This window comes from Pygocentrus nattereri, chromosome 10 (genome assembly GCF_015220715.1).
Source record: "Pygocentrus nattereri isolate fPygNat1 chromosome 10, fPygNat1.pri, whole genome shotgun sequence".
NCBI lineage: Eukaryota > Metazoa > Chordata > Actinopteri > Characiformes > Serrasalmidae > Pygocentrus > Pygocentrus nattereri.
In genome coordinates, this window is record NC_051220.1 from 18106435 (window position 1) to 18130620 (window position 24186).

Here is a 24186-nt window from a genome sequence, read left to right on the forward strand (position 1 = left end):
TCAATAATCATTTGGTGACTGGGTACACAAATTGATCCATTTTGAAAGCAGAATTTTTTGTCATTCTTATACAAGTCTTCAGCAGTACAACTGCCCAGGGCCTTTGTTGTGGTATTTTACACTTCATAATGAACATCATATTTGGGAAACTGAGAAACAGTTGTGAACTGCAGGCAGGCCAGCCAAGCACCCACACTCTCTGATTACGCAGCCATATTACTAGTGCAGAATGGTGCTGTCATGCGGAAATAAGCAGAGGTACACACGAAAAAGACATTGTCTAAAAGCAGCATATCTTGCTCCAAAATGGGTATATATCTTTCAGTGTTAATGGTACCTTCATAGATGTGCAAAGTACCCATGCCACTGGCATTAATACACTCCCATACCATGACAGACCCTGGATTTTGAACTTTGCGCTGGTAACAATCTGCATAGTCATTTACTTCTTTGGTCAAGAGAACATCGTCCACTTTTATCAAACAGTCTGAAAGGTTGAGTCATTGGACCACAGTACATGTTTCCAATATGTCCATTTCATAGGACCTCGTGCTTAGAGAAGATGGCAGAGTTTGTGGATGTTTTTTCGACATATGGCTTCTGCTGTGCACAGTACAGTCTTAACTTGGCTTTGTGGATGCAGTGATGAATGGTGTTTGTGGACAGTGGTGTTCCAGAGATTGTGTGGCGATGTTCGTTACAGAATTAAGCCAGTTTTAGTGCACCGCTGTTTGAGGGGTCAAGGTTCACAGGCATTAAGTTGGGGTTTTCAGCTATGACCTTGATGTACAGCATCTTTTGAAGATATTATACACTCTACTATAAAGCACAAAAATGGCAAAAGAATACATAAATAGAAGTAGCAGAAAAGTAAATGTAGTGCAGTTAAGCTTGATAACAGACAAATTAGACAGTGGACAACTGGACAATGACTGTTCTGTTTTGGGTAGAGGGATTAAGTGCAGATTTAGGAAAGCTGAGGCGTAGATGCGTCAGACCCTTCAAGATTTTGCCCACTAACTTCAACATGAGTCTGTGTCAGAGGTGGCAGACAGACATTTTATGAAACTGTGCTCTAAATATCATTATTTATCATTAAAAACCAACCACTGACTGAGTGTGTGGACATGGCCAGGTGGATTCTGAGCTGTAGAGTCTGACTGGGCAGATGTGGAGGCTGCAGGGACAGATAGCTAGTTCAGGACACTTGTAGGTCATTTTTCATGAAACTTAAATTTTAAGATTATGCTGAATAATTGCATTTAGCAGAAACAAAAGAACAGAAGGAGCCAGTGGTTGTGGAGCTGGTCCGTGATTTCAGAAAATCTGAGAAAGTCTTCAATTCAGCATGTTGGAATTTTCTTCTAATTCAGATTGATTTTATTGACGTGCTATTTAGTAAATATCTGACCAATAGGTTGTTAGAAATTCTAAGGTGTTTCTAACGTCATTAGCATAGACAGGAAGAAGAAATACAGAAATAACTGTAGCCAAAGCTTACAGCTGATTTGTAATTTGTTTTGCTCTTATTCGTAAATATCCTGCAATGTTTTGTTGCAGCTTTAATCATTTCCACCCGATTCTCATATTCAGCTCCTGAAGCTTTAATGAACTGAGTCAGGTGTGTTGTATTTAAAGACTTTGGAGAAACAAGCTTTGTAGGTTAAACTAACTCCATTGGCCAAACTTTAAAAATTCAAATCTTGTATTTATACTTTTGGCCTTTAGCATATTAAGATAACGTACACTTTAAAAATAAAAAGAAAGAAGTTCTGCCCTGCAGTTCACCAAAGTAGTTGATGCTGTTAAATGGAATTCCACCAAAATGTCTGCATTATTCAGTATTTAAGATGTAAACAAGGTCATTCAGAGTGGTTAAAAGTCAAATGGCAACAAAAAAAACGTGGAGAAATACATCAAAGACTATATTGGTCTCACATTTATTTTTGTTTTGTTACTGAGACACTTATTTATTTGTTTATTCATTTATTTACAGTTTTAGGTCCCAGATTTATTTGTTTGTTTCTTTAATATTTTGCCACATGTCTTCCACTGTACCACAGAGGTGAAATATCTCAAATTCTTGCATTCACTCTTCAAAAAAAACATTGTTCTTAAACTGATGGATTTCTTTGCTGATGCATTTTTGGCAATGCGGCGAGCCTCAACCCATCCTCACTCATAACGGACTAAACCTTTCCTGGATTCTCTCTTTTACACCCAAGCATGACTGCACCAGCTCTTTATGATGATAGTCTTAAACTGCCCCGTGCCATTTCCTAACGTGTTGTAGGCATCAGTGTCGGATATGTAAAAATTTTTGTTTGAAATTTGTCAAGGTAAAACATTGTTAAGTATATATTTAGTACTGTTTTCATTTAAATATAGGTTAAAGTGGATTTACAAATCACTGCTGCACTTTTGTTTTTGTTTGCATTACACATGCTGCTTCAGGTTTTTAGGAATTGAGATTTATACAACAAATCAGGTTGAATAAATGTCTGTGGCAAATTGTTTAGCTGATTTATAATTTGTTTGGCTCTTCTTTGTGAAAATCGTGCAAAGATTTATTGGAGATTTAATCATATCCATTCCAGCTCCAGAAGCTTTAATGATCTGAATCAGGTGTGTTAAATAAAAAATTCACAAATGAGAAATTTGCTAAATAATTAAAAACGGTCAGTCTGAGGGTCTCTCATCAGGGTCTTAAAGTCCTTTCCCATTTAATATGACAGAGTAAGAGCACAACAAAACAATGGAACATTGTTTTATTCATTAAATTAAATAATAATAAATGTGTTGAATTTGAATCTTAAAGAAGTCACACCTTCTTTATATACATATGGCCTTTATATTAAGTGTAGATTAAATAATCTGAATAATATTTGAGAAGTTCTGCCCTACAGTTCTCCAAAGGGGTTGATGATGTTTAATAAAATTCCACCAAAGTTTATGCAAATTTCAGTGTTTAAGATGTAAATGAGGTCATTCCGAGGGGTTAAAGGGCAAATGCTCCATTCTAGAGAAACTGTCTCAGATTTCTTTACAGTGGTGGTGAGGGGAATCAGGGGTCTTTGTGTCTAGAACACAAGTATAACCATTTTATTTACTATCCTAAACAATCAGTGAACCTACTGTGTTTTATATGTAATGTTGACAATGGTGAAATGGTGGTAAATCTGAAAAACAAAAGGTTTTGTTCTTCTGGTATTATTGTGCTGTAACGCTCTGCTTGTGCTTCTCCTCCATGAATGTGTTTTTAATTTCAACACCAAAACCTTACATCAAAACTATCATAAAACAATGCCTCTGACATCATTCAGCATCGTCACTGTCCAAAGAAAAACATGCATTTCCTTTTTTGTTGATTTTTTTGCATCATGTGAACATGGTAGCTGTCCTTAACATCATGTGAAAATTTCATGATGAATGGACATTGACTTACATTAAAAGTAAATAAAGTTGTTGCCCTCTCCTGTAAACTTTGCATTTTGGAGATACTTGTTTTTATTTGGACAGCAGTGATATTTATAATAATTTCCTAGAGGTATTCATTAGAGCTATTAATCACTTGGGATGTCTGGTTCCTATCACCACCACTGTGAACATCTCTGACTCGCTAAATTTACCTAGAATGGAAGACTTCACATCAAAACACATGACTTTATTTATAATATGAACATGCAGAAAATTTGAAAAATGATGGAATTCCCCTTTAAACTTTAGTAGTCTTGCAGCGCTACATCTCTACATGCAGTAGAATGGACTCGGTTCACGGTCTAGGTTCACGGTCTTACAGAAACGTGTGTGGATTGCTGCTATACTTGTGAAGAAGACATCAACCCCGAGTTGCTTAAGGATGCTGTAACATGGCACTTCTCTCTTTTCTATTCCTTGCTTCAGTGTGTCTGTTTTGAAACCATAATGAAGTAAAGGCTGAATTTACACAAACACAGTCAGTCAGCCAGGACACTTTAGATGCGTCAATGTAACAAGTAATGGAGGCTAATACCCCACCAGTTAGCACAGTGCAAACTGCTCTAAATCATCACACACTTACCTCAAACCATGTGCAGTTGTTTGGTAATCTTAAAACGCTTGCTTAAGTAATTTCTGACACTGTATAACATCCATCCATCCATCCATCCATAGACTAACACACACACACACACACTGTATAACATATCATTTAAAAAAAAATTAAAATAATCTATTTTTATAGGCAACCATATGTCACACAGTGAATGGAAACAGTATCAGAAGCTTTTATATTAAATCGGAGCATCTGGCAATCTGTTGTAAAACAGATGTAGAAACCAATAAGAGAATAATCACCAGAAATGTAATAGGATTTTGCACAAAATATGGTCAACAATGTAAAAACATTACATATTAATACCTTTACATTATAATGTAATGTACTTTGTTACATGTAGAACAGTAGCTACAGACTTAAAAAGAGGGTTTCTCAAGGGTTTTTAATGACAATGGTTCTATTTAGAGTCATGCGTTCTATATTTCATGCTTAAATGGCTCTTTGCATGTTGAAATTGTTATTCAGATTGAAGAATCATTTCTGAAAATGGTTCAATATGGCATTAAAAAGGGTCCTGCTACTGTTACAAGCTTGACATTGTAACCGTAGAAGAACACTTTTTGGTGCTGTTTAGAACCATTTTTTCAAGAAGGTTCTATGTAGAACCAAGTACGACATCCATCAATCTGAAGAACGATTTAGCCATGTATAGAGCCATTTAAGCATGAAACGATTCTATACAGAACTCATGCCTTTATTAAAGAAAAACCGAAGAACCATCTTTCTAAGTGTGTACCACTTTCAGCCATCTGGTTGTGTTGACTGTGGACTGATTTTACTGTTTTTCTCTTTCATAAGTATAATTTAATTCATCTGATTTTCATAAAACTTTATTACTTTGTCCTGATTAGGCAAGTTACAGTTAAACCAGAAGCAGTTTCACAAGAAGTCTTAAACCTGGAGGCTCTTTCTGAGAGAAGAATGAACTCTTCTAAGACTTTATCTCTGCTCCCCTCATTCCAGGCTGAGTTGATTCCCAGGTATAGCACAAAAGCATTGTAGGAGACCTTTGGCAACTGCTCCTGAAAGTGTAACATCATCCATTTTGAAAACAGCAAAAATCAATTTGAGCGAAAATCATCAGCTTACAAATATTATACATTCCCTGTGATGTAATAAGGTATTACATGCGGTCAACCTATTGGTAAAAGTATGAATACGTTTACATGGAAAGATTTTTGCCAATCCGACTGAAAACAATCGGATTCCAGACTCAGACTGAGGTGTTTATTCTCCCTCTGTTCAACAATCTGATGAAAAGCTTCGTTTACACGCTCGCTACAAGTAATCCGATGCAAAATGACGCGCATGCGTGGAGCAGCGCTGAGAGTAAACGTTACCATGACAGCGAACATCACGTGAGGTCCAGTCGGCGCGAGATGAGTTTCCAGTTTACTCGCTTGTGGTTTTAATGGCTTTAAACTGACGTCAGACTCAGAAAAACGTCCTTCACACGTACTTATAAAGGAAGACGTCGTGCTCTGAGACACATAAGCTGGACGTCCGTCCCACCGCCGTCTTTTATAGCTCAGAGTATGAACCTCGTCTCCTCTGCAGGCCCGTTTCTGCTCCGCCGTGTTGACCGGTATAAACCTCTCGCTATGACGCGCCGCGCGTGCGCAGAACGTACTTACACCGATTGGCGTGTAATCGGATTCAGGCGTTTACACGGATATTATTCTTCTATTGAACGGATTATTTAGAGGTTTACCCACCTCCTTCAATCGGATAGAAATTGTATTCCGAATGGACTAGACTATTCAGATTGAGGTGTTTACATGGACGCGTTCTATTCCGATTGAGCTATTAGTCGGATTATTAACAGATTATTAGGTTGCATGTAAACATGAATGTCAGTTAAGACAGTGTATTACATTATTGGATACGCTATTACATTATTGGGTTTTGTTGCATTTTTGACAAAGTGCAAATTTTTGAGTTTATTACACTATTAGGACATTTTGAGTTCACTACACTATCAGGAAATTATTACAATATTTGGTTCTATATACCTACTTTTACCACTGACCTACAGCACTGATAGAACTGCAGAGAGTGAGAGAGAGAGAGAGACTGGCTGATGTACTAATTATACCTGTTGATAATGGACTTACAACTTGAACAAATGTCACCCGAGTTGCTCGTCATCATTCGCTGAAGCTCTGGCCGCGGGCCAGGAAGACAGCTATTGTCAGTTCCTACTTCAAAAAATGCATGCATGGGAAACTGACACATAAAGATAGACAATGCAGATCGCAAGGCCCAGAGACGACTGCGACTGAAGGAAGATGTTAGACCTAACGGCCCTGTGTTTGGACAGACTTACTATACATAGCTTAAAAGGGAAATGGCAGAGAGTACAGGTTTCAATACAAGGGCTACTAAAGTAGGAACGTCAGTACCTCCTATACGGAATTTAAAAGATATTTTACAACCACAGTTGCGTGATTTATTCAGCAACGTGTTTGTCTAGTAACTAAGTTAGACAGGTAAGGTGGCTTTGAGGGGTTTGCTCCATAAATGTCGGTTTATAAGGTCAGTGGTAATGTGCTCAAATTTTTCATTATTTCATTGTGAGTGCAGATCAGTCACATTAATTATTCTGTGGTGAATTAAACTAATGAACTGAGCTAGTCAGAATCAGAGATGATTTTCTAAGTGAGAATAAGCTCATCCTCTACAGAGAACACACTTCTGCACACTTTAATGTATTAATTACTGCTTATGTGCTGAATTAAACATATTGGGAAAACAAAAAAAAATAAAAACATGGCAAAAACTGTGCAAAATTATAGCATATCTCAATATGTTCAACTCAGCAAATACATATAAATTGTGCTCTAAAATTAGCAGAAAATGCTATATTTATGTTTCTTCCCTGTAGTTGTTGTATAAGTGTTGATTTATTCTCACTTAGAAAATCAGCAAAACATCATTTGAATTGGAAAATGGTGGACAACCTGTTTATCCAGACAGTGTTTGTTTGCTCAGAGACACGTTAATATTAGAATAAAAACACAACATTCATTCAATAAGTAGTGATTTATTTATGTTGATTTTTCAATTTCAATTTGCTCCAGGAAGCACATTATTACTTATAGTTACCCTTCAGTACCTGGGTTGGTTAATTAGTACTTCATTTTGGTCATTTTATCAGGTGTCGAATGAATTTATCCATGCAACATCTGGGGCGTCTTTCATAGGATTTCATATCATGTTTTTTTCTTTTTGATTTCTTATTTTTACACATCATTTGAGCACAGCAACTTTCCTTAACATTGTGTAAAAAACATGATATATGACTTATGCTCAGAAGTGAAAGGAGCCACTGAGCCCAATCAGATACTAGTTTACTCAGTTCTATTTTATTCAGTTCCAATTTCCTGTCACCAGACGTCCTTGCAGAACTAAAGAGAAGAGTCCAGCTGCAGCCGCCCATTCTGGACCTGGGATGGGCTGTGAACCAGTGAGATACAAGGAATACCAGCATTAGGTCCCAGTTAGATGGGTCCTGGTGAGTTAAGGTTTGCTAGATTTTGCTGAGTAGCTAAAGGAAAAAGGTAAGCAGTAGCAAAAAGGAGCCAGCGGTGGAGGGGCCTAGAAAAGAGGTCTCTGTTGGGGCCCACAGTAGGGCTGCAGTTGGTTCCTATTGGAGCTCAAGATGTCTGGTATCAAGACTACATGGTAGGAGACACTGGCTTGAAACAAATTTAAGTCTATAAAAATTGATCATTTTAGAGTTAGCTGAGTAAATGTCTACTTACTAATAGCAGTAGAATTAAAAAATTAGCATCAGAAAAATGTGATAAAAATTTGAGAAGACAGACTAAATGCAATGCTTTCCTATATTTAAAAGTACAGTAGCTTTTCATGTAGCATAATGTAGCATCATGTTCACAATTTCATGTTATAGGACTTTTGATCTAAATGAAAACTGTGAGCTCACAGGTTTTTATTAATAATCGTCACTTTTTGTCCACATTTTTCTTTCATTAAGATGTTTACTTCATCAGGCCATGAATATGGTGTAGAATATAGTGTATGTTTTTTTTTTTTTTTTTTTTTAATTGCTGCTGTGGCTCTTCCCTGACGGAGAAGCGGCTTAGAAAATGGATGGATGGATGCTGTGGCTCTCTGTAGTAAAAGTGTTTCAAAGTAAATACATTTTGTCCACTGAATGTCATTGGATCTTCTAAATTATGAGGTCATTAAGTAGTTGAAAGATAAATATCACAACATGCAAAGTAACACAGCACATTGAACAGAAATCAGAAGACTGGCAAAGTAGAGCTGGCCAATATGACAATATTTATCATTATCGAGATAAGTTATGTCACAGTTTGTCAGAATAAGCTTTTCTGAGTGTATCATGGATATCTTCATTACTTAAAAACATTTGTCAACTGCATGTTTTATTACAAAGAGCTTTAATTGGACTTGGTGCAGTGCAGTATGAGAAATGTTAAATACAAACTATTGGATTCATAGTCTTGGATAGTAGTTTTTACTTCGTCTGTTACAACCAGCCAGATGTGAGGAAAAATTAATATTGTGACTTATTGTATATTTTAAACATTTCTTAAAGTATCATGATGTCGCATTTGTGCAGTATAGCCCAGCTCCATGACCACCTCAACCCCGTATATTATATTTTGAGTCCTTAATGACTTCATAATTTGGAGAATCCAGAGATACATTCTGGTGAAAATGTCCACTCTGTTAGACACTTCCACTCCTTTTTGGTCCCCCATGTAGATGTAAAATCAGAGGCAAGAGCTCATCTGCTGCTGCAAAGTTTGTATTCGTCACCTTCTAGTGCTTCATCAATGGCCATAGGACGCTGCCCACAGGATGATGATGGCTGGATATTTTTTGGATGTTCAGTCCAGCAATGGATACTCCGAAACTCCAGCAGCACTGCTGTTTCTGATCCACTCATACCAGCACAACACACACTAACACACCACCACTGCGGTGTCATTTCAGTGCTGAGAATGATCCACCACCCAAAGAAGACTTGCTCTGTGGTGGTACTCAGAGGGTCCCGACCACTTAAGAACAGGGTGAAAGGGGTGCTAACACAGTATGCAGAGAAATAGATGGACTACAGTCTGTAATTACAGAATTACAGTGCGCGTATATGGTAAGTGGAGCTGATAAACTGGACGATGAGTGTAGAAACAGTGAGGTGGCTTTAAAGTTTAGGCTGATCGGTGTATTTTTCTTCTCACCTCTCTGTTTACTTCAACACACCTTGCTGTTTTCAGCTGGTAACCCAGCGGGCGTTAGGACCGCGCGGAAGGCGAGCAGGAGGAGCGCAGCAGCCACAACGGTTGGGAGGAAAGGCGAAGGGGAACGGGGGCTAAATGAAAACACTTTTACCTGCTTTTTTCTGTGGGATTTCGCTGCCAGTATTACCGCGGACGCCACCCAGAGCGATGTTCCGGAGGCATTTGTGATCCATTCTTCAGGTAAAGTGTCATTTTTCCCCCTCCCCTTCTTTTCCGTGTGGACTAGCTACGTCCGACTGTTAACTAAGAGGGAAGGTCTCATTGTATTGAATAGGATGCGGTTACTCTCACCCAGTCTGCCCTGACTAGGCCCACACTCCTGCCTGTTCCTCAGGTTTCTACTCGTTTACTGGTACTACATGAACAAAGGGCACCTTTACACCTCTGTGCGTGTTGAAATTAAGTGTAAAACCGTGTAAAAGCCGTTCGTCTGTGAGCAGGAGCGCCGTATGTGTGGTGAAGATAACCCAGTCCAAATGTTTTAGTGATCTGTCATGTCTCTACATTGTGTCCTCTTGTCTTGAGTTGACCGCCGCGTGGACGGATGGGCCTGCTGCTTTTTGTTCGTGACTTCACCGAGACCATTCACCTTAGACCTTATTATTTGGAAAGAATTAGTATCTGAGCCAAAAAATGTGTAGATGTAAGAAACGTAAACGTTCTTGTCAGTCTGCCAAGCTTTTCTCATTCACCCGCTGCGAAGAAGTGGCTGAGGTGATTTTACAGGGTGTGTATCGTCCAGTGCTGTGTTTTACTCCCACGTTGCTGCTCTCTTGAACCTTGGATGTAGGACATGAAGAGCACCATGAACATTAAGGGAGAATACAGGACAGTTTTCCCCGGTGTTTTTTTTTTTTTTTGTCTTTTTACACGTAGCCATCACACGTAGCCATCAGCCTTGCTGAAACGACAGGCTTTAGCAAGCACACTCCTCCTCTTTCTTCTTCTTCTTCTTTTACTTCTATTACTACTAGAGTCATGAGACTTTAGTAAGGGCTGTTTGTGGCCCTGTGTTGAAAAACTGGCATGTGACACAGGCTGGTGTAGTTGCTGGTCGCCTCGTTTTGTGGTTGTTTGAAGATGCTGAGGGTATTCATTTCTCCACCCCTGCACTCTTGATTCCCTCTTCTTGTCCATTAGTGTCTAAAAGGACTTGGAGTTCCTCCGGGTCCTGTTGACGCAGTAACATGCAGAATGTCAGGAATGCTGTTTGAAATTTGCTTAGACACACTTGGGCTTATTGTGTGCGTCTGCTTGGTAGGCGAGCCTTAGGAGCCAAGATGAGTCAGGATGAGGGGACCAGGCCTGAAAATATAGACAAGCAGAAGGAGATCCTGATGGTTGTTGTACGACTGGTCCTTCTGTTGCTTTCAGCCTTGGTATTTTTTGGAGGTAACCTCTTGATCTGTTTGAGTTTTCCATTGAGCCACATTCCGTTGTATGTCTATTGCATAGGAGTGGTTGTGCTAAGGCTCCAAGTTGCTGTTCTGAGCTGTCTGTATAGTTTATAGCCTATAACAGATGAAGGAATTGCCAAGAAATTACTTGCACAGTAATCTAATGATGCAGTGTATTAGTCATTTGTTATGAACAGTGCAAAAGATAAATTATAGAATAGATTGACCTCCTAGTGCCACATGTGAGTTGGATAACTAGCCTAAGAGTTCATGAAAAAATGGAATAAATTGCTTGATCACCATAAATAAACCAAGAATCCCCTGCAAGCTCAAGCTTGCATCAAATCGATGCAGTACAGTATCTTATTAAGAATATTCGTAAACCAAAATTTTACCATTTTTATAGATAGATAGATACTTTATTGATCCCGAAGGAAATTTAGGCATCCAGCAGCAACAACATTTCCACTTGATCACACTCCTTCAATGCAGTAGTTCTGGTCAGAGGTGAGCAAACTACACAAAAATTCATGTCATGAAGTCATGTAAATTGGGGGTAGTAGGAGTATGCTGTGTTCTTCTGACAGTCAAAAGCTCTTTTTGGAACTTGATAAATGGGGAAATCCCATCTGGCTCTTGCTTCCCAATATTTATACACTCATCTTCTCAATATAGAAATCGTGTTTGCTTCTGTAGATTGTGGGCTGTGTCACCCCTGTTCTCCGAAAGACTACACAAACATCACTGCGTCCAGACTAGTTAATGATGTTGTAATGGCAGTGCATGGTTCAGCGCCCCTTGTGTAAACACAAAACTAATTTTATGGTTATGGAGATGAACCCGCTTCCGGAATAAATACTATGATCTAATCCGACACTGCTTGCATGAGTAAAGCCACAGCACAGCACTGTTCAGGATTTTAGGAGCTCTCTTAATAGGAGTCTAATCTATACTTTAAGATGGCTTGATGGTTTTATCATCGTAATGTCAAGTCCTTCCCCTGGTATGATGCATCTGTACCTAATGGGTGGGGGTGGGAGGGTAGCTTGAGGTGGGTGATATAAACACAATTTTGCATCACAGTATTTTCCATTGTATGGACGAGAATGATGTCACAGTTCTCGTCTTTCCCCTAGAGGTTAAGGATATGCCAGTATTTATCATTGTCATGATAACTGTGGCGTAACATGACGATTTTTCCTTTTTGAGTGTATGAAGAGAGCATGATTAGTCCTGATAATCACATTCAGTGCTGCGCAGTATGTGAAACATTTCATTAAAATCACGATATTCGTAGTTTTTGATAAAGATTTTGAAACATGGCTTATGGCTATATTCTGTTCCAACTCAGTCAAACCTCAGAAAAACTAAAAATCATGATACATATTATGTATTTTGAAAATGTCTTGAGGTACCCATACTTCACCCAGTTTTTTCAGATCTTTGTCCATCCTAAGTTCTGTCTTGCACTTTGCAGCATCACTCTTTGTTGTATCTGACAGTGTGTGATATTCCAGGTTTGTGAAAATGTATGGGTTAGGCATGTATGTTTGCCCAGTAGAGCATTTCAAAAGAGAAGAAAAAGGAAGCATGTTCCTGCAAAGTTTCCTTTTTTGTGTGTTTAAGAATTGTTTCAAGTTCATGTTTAATTCATATTGAATCTGGCTTTGCATTTTTGGGTTTATCACACTATAAAATGTCCCACTAATATTCACTTTTATACCAGAGCACAACCCCAAGTGATGATGTGTTCTGCCTTAAAGGCCTGCCGTGTTTGCATTGTGATCACACGAGACTGACCACGTTCCTATGGAACAGTCTCTCAACCACGAGGCATGGAGACCCCATCGTCTTGCCCTGCCACATGACACTGATTTGCATTGAATGGGGCTGGCCCCTGCAGCCAGAACCAGAATGATGAATGATTGAAGAGAGAGAGAGAGCGAGAGCGTGCGCGCGAGCATGAGTGAGTGAGTGGGTGGAGGCCCCAGGGCCCAGTAGACCATGTGACCCCCAGTCAGGGTATTGGGTTCATTCAGTTGCCGCTGGCTGGCTGGCTGCCAGCTATGCAGGCATTTACCCCCCCCCCCCCCCCCCCCCCCCCCGAGTAGCATGGAGTCCACTCGTAACGCAGAGGCTGCTCGTGTTTAAGGGTAGGTCAGTGTTTTGGTTTCAAGTCCGTCATGCATTGTTACTGCCTCTCGTTCTCACTACATCTTGCTTTCTCTTTCCATTTCTCTCCATTCCGCTCTCTCCATCTCTGCATTCCTGTCTCTAGCAGCCGCCTGGCGTGCTCTCTTTCCGAGAGAGACTCTTTTCGATTGTGGCTAAATGTTTGTGTGTGCGTGCTTATGACAGCTGAAGTTGCGGGCTGGTGCGAGTGAGACTAGGTTGTGGTGTTAGATTGCATGCAGAGAGTTGAGAGGCTCCTCAGGGTGTCCTGACATTGCATTTCCTGTTTAGTCGCCTTTTGTTTACGCTTAAAAGTAATGGTTCTCGGCTTGGACGTGTGGTTATATGAAAAGCCTTTTATTGGGATAGCACCTTTACATTGTCTTCTACAGTCCCCAAGACCCTGCAGACTTTTAACAGTTTGTCTGTGTTCTGAATAGAATTTTCTGCTTAAATTTTGTGGGTTTCACAAGCACACTGTCAGTGTCATGCAGTCTCTGCCCATTCCAAACTAATGACTTCCTGTGAGGGAGCAGCCACTCAACACATTTGTGTTTATTTATGTTTGTGCCAGCCATTGAAGTCTTCCTCTTCAGTTAAGGAAATGGTGTGCTCTGGAGTACAGGCTCTATTTAGCCTCACTACTAAACTACCAACCGCCAAAAACGACATAAACCCATCATCAGTAAACAGAGTGATGCAGGATTTGTGAGTCAGCACTCTGTTGTTTTTTATTTTTTATTTTTCCCCCCAGCAGTACCCCACCACTCCATTTTGTGGTGGGAAGTTGAAGGCCGGCACATGCTTTCTCCAAGACATGTAAAGCCAGCCAACACAGTTTTAAGCTGCAGCTAACGAAATTGACAGCTCATCGAAGTTGGAGGAGAAAACTAACTGCTAATTCTGTTATCTCTGCCTTGGCTAGCATCATGCTTGGTGATGGGAGGAGGGAGGGCCATCCAGAGATAGAGAAGCCTATCACATTTCCGAGATCTTGCTTCCATTGATTTCTTTTAGCAGGTAATTTTGTTTCCGGTCGAACCAAGACAAGCGGTGCAGTCCAGTTTTCAGGCATTTTGTTTGTGTGTTCCTCATTCCTCAGTGCCACAACTGCAAACCAGAACACCCATAATTGGGATTTTATACATTTCTGACCAAGCACAAGTTAAAAATCTGCTCCATCCCATCTAAAGGGTAGAGAGTTAAAACCTTAGAGTAAATGCTGATGTTCATGTCTGACGTTCATGTCAACTCCTTCGGGTGATTCATGCTCTAAGGTGGTGCTGTACTCTGCCCTTTTGGAACAGCTTTCAAAAGCCCAAAATCTCTTTATTCAGGAACATCCATACAGCTTGGAACAGATCTTAACAGCCAGGATAAAAAGGAGAAATCTCTCATTCAGATTTCCTTTCCACCTCCAAGATGCAGCAGTCACCTTAAATGACGTGCAGGCACCAGAATGTAGCTGCAGCACCATTTAAGGTGGAACAGATTATTTGAATAAGAAGTTCAAAGTCTATCAGTTTGCTGATATTGCAAAAGCAGCCTGACCTAGCAAAGCACTGCAGCTGCAGATTTAAACTCATTTGTTGGTTAGTGCTAGTAGCTGGCATCTTTGATTAGTCAACTTAGTACAGTAACGCTGTAGGTGCAGCTCTCTCTTCCTTCCCTACCCTAACTGTGTCAAACCTGTACTTCGTGTGGTTTGTCATTCTTCCTCATTGATTGGAATGATGTGGATCTCACTATGACCTCCTCATTCACAACCTTTGAATCTACATGTACATACAGAACATTTAAATATATGTAAATGTTACAACAAGCCAACAATTTCTAGTAAGCTTAGCTCAGTTAGTTCGCTAGGTTGGCTAAGTTAGTTGTCTATGTTAAAATAACATTCCTTGAAAGTCAAAAATGTCAGATGGCTTTGGCATCCCTGATGATCAGAATGGCTATTTTATGAATAATGTGTATGCATACATTTTACAATTGATAGTTCTATATAGCAAAAAGATTTTAAAAATTGTATTTGTTTATTTATTTAGTTTCTGACCACCACCTTTATGCACTAGGCACTCTTATATTTGACTGATTCATTTCTTCTTCCTTAGTATATTGAGGTTTTGTTTGCATTTGTTCCTCTTCTAATATTTTTACACTTTGTCATAGACATTTCATGCTATATATCCTTTTCTTAAAGGCATGTAGGTTTATGCTTTGGTTTGTATTTAAGCTTTTTCCACATTTTCAAATTTTTTTTTTTTTTTTTTTTTTTTAATTTACACATTCACAGGTTAGTATTAAATGTGTCTGATTGAAAAAGCCTTTACCAATAAAAGTAGTAATTACTTATAATAATGACTAAATGTTTTACTTACATATATTGTATGTAAATGGGGTTGGAGATGGCACCAACCTGCAGCTCACTTTTCACCATCTTATGCACACCTTCTATTACAGCAGGAGGATTATAATGAAGGCCAGCCTGTAATTGAAAGCATTTAAAAATAACCAGGTTCAGTATTTTGACAGAATGTGAACCAGCACAACAGTGATTTGTCTGCATACACAACAGGGCTACAGACACCACTGTGTCCGGTTTAATGGGAAACATGACAAGCCTTAGGCTATCTTTATATGTCACTAATTTTCTGCCTGTCAATAACGCCGCTGCTTCCTGTTGCTGGTGAGCACGGATGCAAGCAGGGGGCTTGTGAGCTGTTTCCTGGACTGGACGTTGTGACATTGATTTCTGTTTAAACTGTGAAATTGGTTGTATAACAATCTAATCTTGAGTCCTTGTAGTGTGTGTGTGTATGTATGTATATATATATACGTGTGTGTGTGTGTGTATGTATGTATGTATGTGTGTGTGTGTATATATATATATATATATATATATATATATATATATATATATATATATATATATATATATATATATGTATGTATGTATGTATGTGTATATATATATATATATATATATATATATATATATATATATAATGTGTGTGTGTGTGTGTGTGTGTGTATGTATGTATATATGTATGTGTGTGTGTGTGTGTGTGTGTGTGTGTATATGCTGACTTATGATTGGTACTACCATTATTACAAAAATAAAAGTGTGTTTTCCATTATGTCAGCTGTTATTCTTCTCAAAAAAACAAAATTGTTATAAATGGAAAGTCATTTTAAATCAAAACTTTTTAAAATGTATTTTTGCTTCCAACACTGTCTTTTCTCACAAATCTGCCACAACCATCACATCAGTCTAGAAGGCCCAGTGCTTCCATGGAGAAGGTTGCTTTGTGATCTTTATGATGAACCAATGTTTTAACATACACTGCTCACAAAAAGTTAGGGATATTTGGCATTTGGGTGAAATTTATGGGAAACGTGAAAATTCACACTACAGTTATATTATATCATGAAAGTAGGGCATTTAAGTAGAAGCATACTATGGTGATTTCCTCATCTCAAGCAATTTATTGAAACAAAAGCCAACAACAGTGGTGGGTATACCCCAACAAAAAATGTCAGTCTCTCAATAACTTGGCATGTGCCCTTGAGCATCAATTACAGCTTGACAACGACGTCTCATGCTGTTCACAAGTCGACTTATTGTCTGCTGAGGGATGGCATCCCACTCTTCTTGAAGTGTGGCTCTCAGGTCATTGAGGTTCTGGGGTACAGAGTTACGAGCCTCTACATGGCGACTCAGCTGATCCCATAGGTTTTCTATGGGATTCAGGTCTAGAGAAAGTGCAGGTCACTCTGTTTGAAGTACCCCAGTCTCCAGCAGCCATTCCCTAATGGTGCGACCTCAATGAGCTGGAGCATTGTTATCCATGAAGATGAAATTAGGGCTGTGTTGTTCATGCAGAGGCACAATGACTGGATTTAATGATGTTATTCAAGTAGTATGGGCTTGTCACTGTACCGTTCACAAAGTGTAGGGCAGTTCTGTATTGACTAGACACACCTGCCGACACTAACACCACCACCACCTGGCCATTGAGCTCCTTGTTAGAGAACAGCAAGTTGTGCAAAAAGTACTGAAACCTTGAACAGTTGGACATGACCATTCAAAAGTTTAGAGATCACATTAAGTTCACCTGTAAAGGTTATCCTGAAATATCACCTGAAAGCCAAATATCCCTAACTTTTTGTGAGTAATGTATTTTTTGAAATAATGTAATGAAATGGAAAAAATATTTCAGGATACGGCCAGGAATTTTGTAATAAGTGAGTAGTAATGCTTATCTTCTGGGCTGTCCTTCCACAGGTAACCTTTGAGAAGAGGCTCCTTGCCCTGGCACAAGTTAAGGAGACTGTGGGGTCGGAGCTGCTGCTCTCCCTCTGAGACGCCGGCTAGACAGAGCTTGTCCCTCTGGCCAGCATGACGGACGTGGTGATCGTGAAGGAAGGATGGCTCCACAAACGAGGTGTGCCTCTTTTTTGGCTAGCTTTGCAGAGGATACTGATAGGTCTCACTGTGGCGCTGGTTTTCTCTTGAGTTTGGTTACAAGCCAGTGTCTCAAACATGTCTTCAAGGCTCACCAGCTAGTCCACGTTTTTACTTTGACCTAGCTCCCAGGACAAGTGTTCAGTGGTTTCATGGCTTGGCTCAGGTGTGTTGGTAACCAGAGTAGGCTAAAAGTGTGGACTGCCTGGTGGGACCCAACAACTGGTTGGGAACCACTGAAATGGTCAGGCATTTGCCCACTGAAGGTAACGTATCAGTTAAACTCTGAGGTATATTTCACCTAAACCGAAGCGTTCGTGTTCTCGAGTGTTCTCCTTTGTTCCAACCTTTGCTGTTTTTGCGGTCACCTTACATCCGTTTTTATGCTGGCGGCTTTATAATTTGCATCTCAGCTAAATGAATGCCTGTTCACTTTCCACCCACTCAACAATTGACTGTTGGCAAAATTCTGACAAGTCCCACCTTGCAAAGTTACTGTTACTATGTTCATTAACCTTTAGCTCTTTTCTTCTAGCACTTGTGCTAACAGACCTAAACATTTGTGCAGCACTAGGGCTGTACGATATTGGCCTAAAGTATGACATTAAAAAAAGCTGTCAGATGTCACGCTGGAGATATGAGAAGTGCTAAATCATTACTTAAAACAGCGTGCCTCTAACTGGATGTGATGCAAAAGGAATGAAATACTTACAGCTACTTGTATTAGAAATGCAGGCACATTATTGTGCACTGAGAAGCTAAGAAACAGTCAGTATTACCTTAACAGCATTTTCAAAAAATAAATAAATAAGCATGCGCACAGGAACATGTTATTCATTTATTAACTATTAGTTATTAAACATGTTTGTTGTGACAGTAGTCGTTACTATCTTGCACACTTAAAACACAATTTTGGGTGTGAGAACAATGCGTTTTTACAGGCTGTAGTTCAGGTTGCAGTAGTATTTGAGCTGGGCATGTGGGTGTTTTGGCCATTTAGCCGAATGGGTACCTGTCATCCATGCAGGAGAGCAGGGTTCAATCCCAGCACAGATAGGCACTCATTAGTGTTCTGATTATTTGTGCTGGCAATGTAATGACGTCACTCTGACGCTACATGTGTCAACCAGTTTGGTCTGTTCTGTCATCACAGCTCTTAACAATGTGGAACCTCGTATCACAATAACAGTCCAAAGCAGCACAAAGATTAAGAAGCACAATGAAATATATTAGAAAACAATTTATTGAGTAATATACTGGCTGTTCGGTGCAGACATACATGTTTGACAACTAAAAGATACGAATGCAAAACAAAAAAAGGATTCTGGAAACCATGTTTATAATAATCAAGCTAAGAAAATCTTTTAAGCACAGGGTGTTAAAGCAGCAGGTTTCTGCTTTAATAAGGAGGAGGTTTAAGCGATGGAGGCTGCCCCTTCAAATGAGGTAATACTCTAGGTAATGTTGGATACTGAGGAGGGTTTGTTGTATTGCACACAAAGCTTTTTGGCAAACTTGATTGAAACAAGAGAAATGATTTCATATGTACAAGTGAATTAACATTTATTTTTAGCCAATGTTCTCAAAAAATGTGAGTACTGTACAGTCCTATTTAATCTGACTAATTTATTAAGATAAGCAGCCACTTTAGAGAAAAGCTAATTTAGTCAACTGAAGTTTTAAGACACGTTTCTTCCGTCTCTTAGCCTAACAATTCTGACTCGTTTACTGCCAGCACCATTCTTGCTTTAAGTTAGTTTTGGAGGAGTTTTTTGACAGAAAAGGTAGTGCTTAGAGATGACTGTGATAGGCTAAAAGATGTGCCAGTCTTGGTTTTGCAAGCTATACCTTACTTAATTTGACTTTATTCATTAGATGGAAAGCCCCGCTAGGGGTATCTGGTATCAGGAGACAGAACACAGATTGTTGTTGGAGATTGACTATACAAAGTCATTCAGAGTGTTTTGATGTGAAATGGTTGATTACTTTACAGTGGATGTGAAAGGAAACAGGAACAAGGATGGTGGCAATACAGATATATTTATTGTCCAAAATGACCATTAAACCTATATGTGTGTGTTTTTATATGCAACTTTGATAATGGTAAAATTGTGGTGAATCTGAAAGATGCATTTTTAGGGACTATTTGCTTTCTCCGTCTCTTAAAACAGTATCTCGGACATCAGACAGAGTATTCTTAACCATTCTGTGTTATAGCTTTCTGTGAGGTAGGTTTAATATTCATGATGTCTGGTTTGAAGACGTTAATGCATATTAACGGCTTTGGACGTCTGGTTCCCACCACTGCTGTGAACAGTTCTGACTCAAAGTTTCTATAGAACAGAGCATTTCACATTAGACCATTCTGAGTGACTTTGATTGCATCTGTATGGTTGAATTAAGCAGAAATGTTGAGAAATTAGAATTCCCCATAAAGAAGTGTGTTGAGGTTCTGTTTCCTTTGTTCACACTTTCATTGAGATATTCTGTGGTGATGGATTGCAAAAGTTGCAGCACACTTGTTGCAAGTGAATTTGTCACATACATAGACAATATATTGTAGCTGAAGATTAATTACCATATAAATAATTAGGACTAATGCTCCATTTGTCTTTTTTTGTTTATTACTGCCATATATCTAAGTATGGTTTTAAATAGACCTGACTGACTGAGTAGTTCTCTTTTCTTACAGCTGTTCATACTTGGTAGTTCCCAACTAAGAACAGGCAGAGCTGTAGCTCAAATAAACAAACATTACTCAACACTGACTTATAAAGCTGTCATTTTGAGGTGCCTCAAGAAATGTGCTTTCTGCTGGCTTTTATTGACGTCCATTTGGTGCGACACACAAGATGAACACAACGAATTCACATTCTGTATGTTGTGACGTAAACTTCTGATTGTGAAAGCGAACAACTGCAGAAAATAATTAGTCATCTTAAATAATTGCCATCAGCTCCTGTAATTGCAATCAGGCGATAATATAAGAATTACCACAGGCCTGCATGTGTCCGTCTCTTTTACTTGTGTTCATTTATTTTACCCGCATCAGAGAAGGCCAGGAATGAATAGATATGTTGGCTGCAGCTGGGCAGTCTAAGACCTATTCATCCTAGTTAATGAGTGGTGATTTAGCCATACAGTATACCATGCAATGATTCTCCTTGCGATATTCAACTCAATACAAAGTAAATTATTTCTCATATTTCTCTGTTGTCTAAAATTAGTCTTAGCAAAGAATTTGCACATAAGTAAATAATCACAGACATTTCCATTCGCATCTTATTTCCTGATTCTTACACAGTTACTGATCTCAGGCTCGAGAAGGTAGCAATGTAGAAATAAAATGCCAGTAGGACATTTTTTGTCTGTATTGTGCAGACCTAACTGTTTACCTGTGTTTCTGTAACTCTAGTGGACTGCTGGACTGTTGAATTCTTCCCACAGTTGGGTAATTTGAGTTATTGGCTGGGACTGTTTCAGTTAAATTATGACCAAACGTAAAAGAGGTGAAAAGCAGGGCAAGTATGTTTAAGTTCTACAAATGTTGCAATATTCAAGTAATTCATTTTAAAGGGAAACTGAATCATTAAGATGGAAAAAAGCCTACCAAGTCAGAATTGGTCACAGTGGTGGTGACAAATGGCTATATTTGCTACATTTGCCTTGTAGACCACTGTAAAGAAATCAGTCACATCTGCACACTCTGAACGACTGAATTATGTAGATTTTCTGGGAATTTTCCTTTAAAATGATTCTTTTTGGTCATTGATTTTTATTCTGCCTATTCATATTTTCTGACGTATTGCTTGGTTTGCTGAAATGAGTAATGGAATGGTTAACATGAAATTGCAGTAATATGATCAGTAAAAAAAATATATAAGCCGTATTGATCACTACATTATGGAAGACTATTTGCCAAGTCAGTGATTGCTTTCTTGGGTTGCCTTAGGAAATTAGCCACCGATTGTGCTGAACCACTGTGCATTTCCTTTGGTTTTTATGCAACAAGCACTTTTTGTTTACCTCTTCTGTTAATTGATTGACTTAGATTACATGAGTCAGATGTGTAGTGTTTAATTCTATAGAGAGAGAAGGAGGGAGGGAGGGAGGGAGGAGGGGAGGAAGTGGCTGGTGTGTCAGAGGGTAGTGGAGAATAGAACAGCTCAGTAGGCCTCTCTCTCTCTCTCTCTCTCTCTCTCTCTCTCTCTCTCTCTCTCTCTCTCTCTCTCTCTCTCTCTCTCTCTCTCTCTCTCTCTCTCTCTCTCTCTCTCTCTCACACAGTGTCAGGACGCTGATACAGTTTACAGAGAAGGGTAGATCGTTCTATTGATAGCATCCGATGTCAGAGCTTCCTTTAGCATTCTATATATGCTTAGCTAACCTTACTTTATCCTGCTGAATAATTTGTAGAATATGTTAGTCTTACGCAAATCAGTCTAAGCTGGGTTATTTTAAATTGGAAAACATGGCACTAACACAACATTGTCTTAACCACATGAACCAGTGTGTCTGGTACTGGGCCCAAAAAAAGAGAGCCACTAGTTTAAATCTGCTGCCAGAGGTGTTACGTTGTGTGCATGTCCGCAACATCCAAATCATGTCACCATTTCAGCGTGCAGAACCAGAGCTTTCTGTGTGCGACTGTGTTTTCTGTCACTATATAAAATAAGCACAAGACTTCTTTGAGTTGTGTAGATTTTTTTCCTGCAAGCTCATTCAGAACAGAAATGAGACTGATAAGCTCTTGTTGATGTGTTTAATCAGTTTACTGATAAATCATGACTAGGGGCCGAGCAGTTTGACAATATGTATCATTATTTTGATGAATGATGTCACAAGCATATTACATATATTGTCAGTACTTAGAGAATAGCTCCCACCTTCATGTTTAGTAAGAAAGAGAGCATTATTAATCATGTTTAACTGTATTTAGTGCAAAGCAGTGAATACAAGTAGTTGGATTCATAGTTTTTGTTTGTGTTTTATGAACGTGGCGCTGCTTTATCTGTTCCAACTTATCAGATTGTGACATCTAAAATCATTAAAATGTCTTGAAGTACAGTAATGTTACATTTTTGCCATATCATCCACTTCTAATCACAACTGATGTGTGATGTATATTCCTAATGACATGTTTTCTTGTTCATAAAAGTAGCTTGAGACAGAAACTTTAAGTATTGTAGGATAGATTGTTAGATATTGTTAGCCACTCTTTACAAATAAATGCAGCAGTAGCATCTGTCAGTTGTGTTATCATTGGGGAAAAAGTAGATAAAACAGCATAAATAGCAACATTTTTACATGGGGTGAAAAAAATATAGCCTAATATTATCCTTTTGATTTTCCTCTTTTTTAAGATCATCAAAGTAGCAGGATTCATGAGATATTACTGGCAACAGTGGCCCCTTTCACAAGAAGTAGAAGTAGTGCATTCTCAGTGATGGCTGCTTCTACGTAATGCTGATTGCATGCCTGTTCTTGAAACAATGCTCTGGGTTTGTCAGTTTGGCTTGTTCTCTCTGCCACTACACACCACTTTTGTGGCATAGTTGAGCAGAAGAGGAAAACCTGGCGTGACGTCAGCCAGCCGTGGTTAAGCAGAGCAGGAAGTAGCAGGCTGGGGGGTGGGGTTTGGCCTTTGGTGAGGAGGAGACAGTTGTTTAGATCTGTGTCGCTGATAGTCAGCAGACCTTTCCATTCACATTTTTCGCTCAGTCTGAGGAGCCGACCGGGTCACAGGAAGTGAGTTTGTTCACTTGTGCAGTTGTTCAGCTTGTTGACTGCATGGACATTTGACAGACTTGCTGACAAGGCTGCAGAAGGAGACCATAATTAACTTTTAGACCTTTGCTAATACATTTCAGGGCTTTCCAGCAATCTTCTTATGTAAGTGTTAATTTCTTTATCACGCTGGTGTGATGCGTGTGGAAAAGAAATGTTTCCTTGCAGGCATGGGAAACTTGGAATTTTCCAGTTTATGCTGCTTTTCAGAGTTTTTGGAGACATTAGAGCACAGGCCATCACTAGGTTCGTGTTTATTTTATTGTGTAGTTTGACCAGAATAGCTTCTGAGAAGTCGACACACCACTGTTGAAATCGCCACAGATGATGTACTGATCTCCCATCAGGACAACCAGCACAACATACACATGCACACACATTCTCACATGCATGTCTCTCTCTGTCCCTGCTCCCTCCCCAAACAACCCTTATTGAATGTTTTGCTGTCATGAAGCCAGCAGCTGTTCCCAGCGAAATGTCAACGGGACGTCTCTGTGTTTTGATTGGAGGGCAAACGTTCCTTTCAGCCAGAGCAAAAGGCCTCGCGGTGAGCTGGCTTTAGTGTCACGTCACTGTCAAGTCACCTTTGCCTCAGTCTGCCATTGCGCAGAAGGCAAGTTTAACATGACATTGTTTCTCCGTGGTCACTTTGCCCTAGTCATAAACAATAGCAACACACTCTCTTCTGAAGAGCTCATTTATAGGTCATGTTAAAAAGCCTTTACCTTTTTGCAGATTTTGCATCTGTGTTTGGCTTTATGAACACTAGCATTTGTAAGGCCACATCATTACAGCTGTCATAATCCATAAAGCACATTGGTCATGTTCATATTACCAGGCACACAGACGTTTTTTGCTTGATGTGTCACATCTGATTTTTTTTTTTCCCAGTGGATGTGCAAATCTGATCTTTTGAACTCAGATCTGTGCCACTTTCGTTTGCAGCCCTAGATCAGATTTGTTTGTGGCCATGCTACATTA

At 39.2% G+C, this 24186-nt stretch overlaps 1 protein-coding gene across 3 annotated transcripts in view; it reads left to right on the forward strand.

Annotated features, from left to right (window-relative positions):
- The first annotated feature begins 9403 nt into the window (after positions 1-9403).
- The window catches only part of akt1 (v-akt murine thymoma viral oncogene homolog 1), a 71635-nt gene continuing 56852 nt past the window's right edge, over positions 9404-24186 (forward strand). Inside the window, exons 1-2 of one of the 3 annotated variants that reach the window (XM_017703256.2) lie at positions 9404-9567; positions 17242-17401. In XM_017703256.2, coding sequence (XP_017558745.1) covers positions 17356-17401 — 46 coding nt within the window. In that variant the 5' untranslated portion in view covers positions 9404-9567; positions 17242-17355. Of the gene's footprint in view, positions 9568-12917; positions 12938-13957; positions 13977-17241; positions 17402-24186 lie in introns of those variants that run through there. The other 2 variants (XM_017703257.2, XM_037542116.1) reach the window with 2 other exon arrangements.